Source organism: Quercus suber, unplaced genomic scaffold, assembly GCF_002906115.3.
Source record: "Quercus suber isolate HL8 unplaced genomic scaffold, Cork oak 2.0 scaffold_263, whole genome shotgun sequence".
NCBI classification, from domain to species: Eukaryota; Viridiplantae; Streptophyta; class Magnoliopsida; order Fagales; family Fagaceae; genus Quercus; species Quercus suber.
In genome coordinates this window covers 604659-611648 of record NW_027069719.1, presented here as the reverse complement: position 1 = coordinate 611648, position 6990 = coordinate 604659, and the positions used below count along the sequence as shown (strand labels likewise).

Sequence of the window (6990 nt, the reverse complement as noted above, 5' to 3'; positions counted from 1 at the left end):
TAGAGAGAATAATGACTTTCTCATTTCTTTGACAATTCATGAACAAGGAGAAAATTTTCATTGTCTTGTACAGAAAGTCAATCTACCTTTCATTACACGAGTCACACCCAGTGATACCTCTAACAAGTTACATTGTCTTGCCAACTCTGTGTGCCATTTTGCAATTTAATTAGGATTGAGAAGCCATGCAATTGAGTGGCAGATAATTGCTGATTAAAGTGACAGTCTGAGCTCCAAATCTAGTTCCTGATTGTCGCTTGAATCAGAATTCTGACTGCTTGAGCCCCTCGAATTACTCCTATGTTTCTTGCTGTTTATATGCTGTGAGTCCTGTAAGATTAATCGTAAAAGAAATAGATAATTGGTATCAATATACAGGATCTTTAATTAAGTGCTAGATTTTTTTCAGAATATTTAAGTATTGTATTTGAGAAAATTTATAACAACCTCTACTGGTAGATTTAGAAGGTGTCTAGTCATGCTTGGCTGCTCAAAATGTTGAGTCTCTAAGGTTGCACTGCTGGGGTCCCATCTGCAAGGGATTTCAGTACATATTGATATAAACACAGCATGGTCAGGTATAAACTTCCAAGAATTTAAAAGTTGAAACACAATGTAGTAAAGCACATGTGGCTCTTGCTTATCAATTAGGAAAGCTCAATTATTGTAGTACCTTGCTGTTGTAGCAGGTAGGGAATCACCATATCTGATATTTGTTCTTTCGTATTCGCCTAGCCCCATCTGTACTAAAAGGAAATTTTAGCAAATTTAGAAGCCTAAAAAAATTTCCAACATTGTTTCAGCCAAAAGAAAAATCAACTTATATGGAATGAATTCAATAAATTTCTCTCCCAGTGAAGCTTCTAGAACGGTTTAGAACTTGTTACTGGTGACAGTAATGATTAAATTAAATACTTGTTTGACAATCTATCCTCATTATAATTACATTCTTCTCCAAAAAAAAAAAAAAAACATTCTTCTATACATAATAGTAATGATGTGAGAAAATCCGGTTACATATTTCATTCAAGGATATTTAGGGTTAGTGCTTAATCAGCAAGTTAAAAAAAAAAAAAAAAAAAAAAAAAAAAAAAAAAAAAAAAAAAAAAAAAAAACTTGCAAAGAATGGACAAATTTCCAAATGCAAAAGGAGTTTATGTCAAATTCAAAAAGAAGATTTGTTGGAATTGTTCAAAATTATCTCAATCACAAGCATGATGTACGGGTGACAATTATGACTGACATGACTTCATAAACATATATCAATACAGATTCCTCCAAAATTCTTCTGTGAGCTGAATATTTCCCCCACTTTCATAGATTCATTATGCAAGAACAGTCACCAAGTATTGAAAGATGAAAAATGACAAATTTATGTATATGTATGTATGCATGTGTGCTAAGAGTTTCATAGTTCAACTCGGATTTTTTGCATTTTTAATATTTGTTAAAATCCCTCTCTCTTCATTGTTGTATTCATTTGATTTTCAAAAAACAAAAAACAAAAGTAGGAGTGTGTGCATATGATGGGCCTTCAACAAAATACAAAATTGTAGTAATTATATACGTAAAAACCTTATTTTGTAGGAGTGTCTAAAAGCAAGAGTTGCACATACCGAGATGTTGGGGTGGAAACCATAAGAAGTTGAGGATGATGATGATGAGGATGAATAAGAAAAAGACGATGATGATGGTATTGAAGAATAAGTTGCAGATTGCATTCTCATATCCTCTTGCTGCATGGTCAACAAAACCATAACTCCATAAGTAAAAAATTCTTACAGATCCAAATAAACTTCAGTAAACAACCATAGTAGTCAAAGCAACGAGACAAGAGAGAGAGAGATAGATGATTATTACATTGTTGAAATTAGTGGGATATGGGCCATGAAGAGAGGGGTGGTATGTAGCACAACCCATTTGGCCATGTAATCTGATCTTCTCTAATTGAGCAACTCCAAGACCTCTTTGTGGCTGTTTAGGCTTGTCTGAATTGTTCTTCTTGCTTTTCCTTGATGAGGAAGAAGACCCACTTCCTCTTTCATTTCCCATATTTGGCTCTCCAAAATAACTGCTACCCATCTCTCTTTTTCTGTGATGTATCAGAGAAATAATAGAGAGAGAGAGAGAGAGAGTCCCTTTTTGCAAATCCCAAACTTGCTCTTACTGAAAACTTTTCTGGGAATAAGAAGGTGTTGAGAGATCAGAGATCTCCAGTGGCGCTTTTAAAAGATGTTTGCACCCTACTAATTATTGCATCGCTGGATCAGATTGTGTATAGATTTTAATGTTATATATACTTAGATTTTATGCTTCTTTTCTTTCTCTCCCTTCTCTTTTGCCTCATTTTGAGAACTTCTATATATTGATTATAATAATATATATCAATTCATTTCCATTTTCTTTATTTTATCTTTAATTTTATTTCCATTAGATATGGACTTTGGAGACTTCCACTTGAAAGCGATTGTCTCTGATTTTAAAATTGCTAAAAAATATTTGATGGGTTATTTATTAACAACTATTCTAAAGGAAAAGAACAACAATTATTCCACGTGCCACCTGGGCGCGTCAGTGGCACCATTACATAATCTTTTCAAATCTTCTAATGTAATTTTTTTTTTTTTTTTTTTTTTGGGGTACGGCATTGCTCATTGTTTAATTAAGTGCCCACATTACATCTATACATGCAAAGTTCTGGTCAAATTTGAAGGGTTTGTAACACCCTTTAGGAAGGGTAAGGGTGGCTCTCTGTTTTAACATTAATTAGTCTCCTAGGAAAGACATTTAAGGTGTTTGTTGCCCTATCATTTTAGGTTATCATGATCATCTTTTTCTTTTCTTTACATCAATTACATTTCCCTTAATCATGCCCCACTCTCATGATTAATTGGCCTCAGCTGAATAAAACCTACCGAGCATTTATTAATTAGCTGTAATTCTGCGCTCAACTAATTAAAGAAAGGAAAGCTAAGAACAATACGTTATCAAGCATTATAAAGGTATAAGACCAAATCATATTCGATCAAACTATTTTCTCAAAAGAAGAAGAAGAAGAAGGGAAAAAAAAAAAATCAGATTCTCACTAGGGATTTAGAAATAGATTTTGAAATTGCAGCTTCATTGCTGAATTAATTGCCTTGTGGAGATGTAGAGAAATTCAGAATTACATCAAAAGATACAAAGAATCTTGATTTATTTAATTTCTTCTACGTACAAAGTTATCTTAAAACTGCATTTATTGGGTAAATAATTATACTTTTGCTAAAAGAGTTGAGTCCTGGAATTTAAAAGTATGTTTGGTAACTGTTTTTTTCCCTTATTTTTTGTTACTAAAAATAATTTTCCATTTTTGAGATTAAAAAACTTTTTTGGCAACCTAAAATTGACAGAAAACAAAAACTGTTCTCAAAACTCAATTTGTAAAGGAAATTGAAAATATGCAAAATGTTGTTTTTAGTTTCTAATTTTCAAAAGTCAACAAAAACTCGCATTTAATTTAATGAATCTGTCTCAATTAATGAGTTAGCATTCGAAAATCATAATAACAACTTATTTTAGTATTTTCTATTTTCTTTTTCAAAAAACTATATTTTAAATTTCAACTAACTAAACATGTTTTTTTATTTCAAAAATACAAGAAAATTGTTTTTTCTTCATATTTTCAAAAATAAGTTTTTAAAAATAGAAAATAAAAACTATTACCAAACATAGTCTAAGTAGTATGTATAAAAATTTAACATTGAAAAAGATAATGCTAAATATGGTGGAATTTGACTAAAAGGGTCACGTTAAATTGAGGAACTTAAGTTAACGTTATACTTAAATTGCAATATAGGGACCAAATCTAATTGAGCTGTTTCCCGCATGATTTGTGGGTCATGTTATATGAGTAGTTATGTGGTGGAAAGTGAGAAATGAGAATCGTCCAATCTCTTAAACAGACATGTGAACTCCTGCAATTACCAAAAAGCCCCCACCAATCCCTTCAAATTTATTTGTTGGGTAATTGGGAGCAAGATATATTAAATAAATGGAAAGGTAAAATTCACTATATGGGAAATAATTATAACATTTTGTTTGCTTTTAAACTTACTAGGTTGTTGTTTTCATAGCCTATAGTATAGGTTCATAAACTTGAATTGCTGCCTAACTTTGTCGTCCACTCAAAACTCAAAAGAGATTTAAAGTGTGGCTACCCCATTTGTTGTGCACATCGATCGATTTTGCACAATAATAATAATAATAATAGTAATAATAATAATAATATTGGCTAATTAAACACATATCATGAATCTCAAATATATTCTAGTACAATTGCACATAATTAAAAATAAAAGGAAATTTGTTTCGAGTTTTACAACATCGATCACAAGCTAAAAAAGTCAATGAGGTATGGGTTTTTCTCATTAGTCAAAGTAGAGAAGCCAATCCTTAAATTTCGTGATTAAATAATTTAGTGTTCCATCACTCTTTTTCAAAATATTAGGTGTTTGAAACAGATTATATATATATATAAATATATTATAACTAACATCCAAAAATTAAATATTCAGAAAACACGTTGCGTCCTTCAAATCGGACACTTGGTCATTTTGTTATTCTTGTGGTGTGCAAACAGCCAGGTCCTTAAAATTTATTCAATTGCCGATGGTTGATGCAGCAAACCTCATTGTGAAAAAATAAATATAAATAGTCTACTATACTTAATTAGGATTAAAACTATCATTTTCATGATTTTGTTTTAACAACACATTATATTATATAATATAATACTCATGTCGTGAATCAGATGATTCAGGAAAAAATGGGTTGTTTTTCTCGTTATTATTATTATGACCAAAACAATGTATTTGCCAGAATAGGCTGCTGCTGTATTACGCCATGCGTGTATTATAAGTCAGGTACATACATACACATACGCTGACGTGCGAATATTCTTATATAGAGAGACTTTTAATTAGCCATATTTTCCTTCTACAAACAACTATGTTTATATTGATGATTTAAATATTAAAGATTTTCATTACAATTAAGAAACGTGCGGCGCCATGAATGCCTAGTACAAATGTAAATGCATGGGTTTTTTTTTTTTTTTTTTGAGAGAGTAAATGCATGGGTTCAATTCAATATATATATATACATGTACAATATTTAACCCTAGAGATAGTTTTTTTTTTTTTTTAAAAAAAAAAAGATATATGTTCATAATAATAACAATAAAGGAGTGAGAAAACAAGGGATTATGTTGATTTGGTGTGATTTGATGAGTGATGGAGTTGGTAATAATATTATAATAGTGTTAGAGAAAGAAAGAAAGACAAAAGAAAGTGGAGAGAATATATGATATCCACTGTAGATTTGTGGGCACATGCAAACTTACAGGGTGCATTACTCCACACGATTTGCAAAGCAAAATAATCCCTTGGAATACGCTGTCTTTTGTGTTTATGAAGAGGAGCCAGAGCAAACCAGTCTCAATTCCAAATCCAAATCCAAATCTCCCTCTCAATATCCCATATTATATAAGATTCCCAATATTAATATATTCTTTATACGGTACACGGGGACTCGTAACCAATTAGTAATGGTTAAGGTTAAGAAGGGACCTAGTGTCTCAAACTTTTTGGAGTTCAAATATTAATGATGATGATAAATAAAAGAATCCTCCAAGATTCTTGATAAAAGTTTATCCAATATATGTAACATCTGTTCCAATGTGATCTCATCTTTAAATTCACTAACCTTTTAATAATTCCGTACCTTTTGAAATCACTTTCTTTTTTTAATTTTTAAATTTTAATCACATTCAAATGCAAAAATATTTCTTTGCTTTACCTTCTTCTTCTAATTTCTAAACCACAAGTTTCTATTTACACTCTGTTTGTTTAGATGCAAAATATTTTTTTAGAAATTAAATTACTCATTTTCTAGAAAAATTTACTTATTAGTGTATGGTTTGAATCCTAAAAATGAGTTTGAAAATATTTCCATTATTTGGTTCGTATAAAATATCATTTATATTTCCTATAATTCCAAAAATACATGAACAAAAGCTTTCATTCATGAAAAGAAACCCTAAATTAGCAAATATTTTCAATACTCACTTCATTTCGGAGGCTTAAATGTGAAATTAGACCCCAAATTTAGAATATAAGGGACAAAATAAGTAGGAAGGTAACTCATTTGAGGAGGGAAAAAATGTCATTTGGGAGAAAGGACACTATTAACCAATGAAAGCCAATAGTTGGTCAATCACCAGAAAATGAGAGGCAACGGTCAGTTAATAGAGAGAGAAATGTTATTATTATGAGAGTTTTCTGTGATTTGTAGTTTATTTATGATAGTTGGTTGAATATGAAGCATTTTAGAAAATACTTTCTGCAATTAAAATTGCTATATTAATTAGGCTTCTTTTCCGTTAACCATGGAAAACTTTTTTTTTTTTTTGTTAACTTGTGTTTTCCAGTGTACAAACATAAAAAATAAAAATAAAAAAGTAGAAAATGTTTTTCTTGAAGGAAAAAAGAAAAGAAAAGAAAAGATTTTTGTCCAAACAAACAAAGTATAAGTAGCAAATATAAATTGAATTAGTTTTCTATGAAATTATTTAGTGCACTTAATATATTACACATTCCTCTCATATAAAATGAAACAGGAGTATAGTTTTAAATCTTGCATATGAGACCAATCTATATGAAGGCATAATAAACCAAGAGAAACAAAATAATTTTTCCAATGTTTCAGTGCATATATATGGATATGTTACATTGCAAATTAAAACATTGGATAGGTTATTTTAGGAATTAAGATTTTTTAAGGATTATTTTAGGAATAAAATTTTTAACAATCAGTTAATGTATGATTTAAGCTTTACTCCTATAATGATGACTTTTGTTGCTCTCCTAGTTATAATTATGACATGGAAAATGCTATTTAGTAGGAAAGGAAAGGAACTTGGCAAAAATAAATAAAAGATTAAATTTCTCT

At 30.1% G+C, this 6990-nt stretch overlaps 1 protein-coding gene across 1 annotated transcript; it reads right to left on the bottom strand.

Annotated features, from left to right (window-relative positions):
- Nucleotides 1-2349, bottom strand: LOC111995808 (protein SPEAR3). The gene is made up of 5 exons (XM_024027748.2): nt 1861-2349; nt 1617-1736; nt 674-741; nt 448-532; nt 1-330 (listed from the first exon to the last, which is right to left on the bottom strand). Exons 1-5 carry the CDS (start codon nt 2080-2082, stop codon nt 214-216), a joined length of 612 nt encoding a protein of 203 aa, XP_023883516.2. The 5' UTR covers nt 2083-2349; the 3' UTR covers nt 1-213.
- Between the last annotated feature and the right edge of the window lie 4641 nt (nt 2350-6990).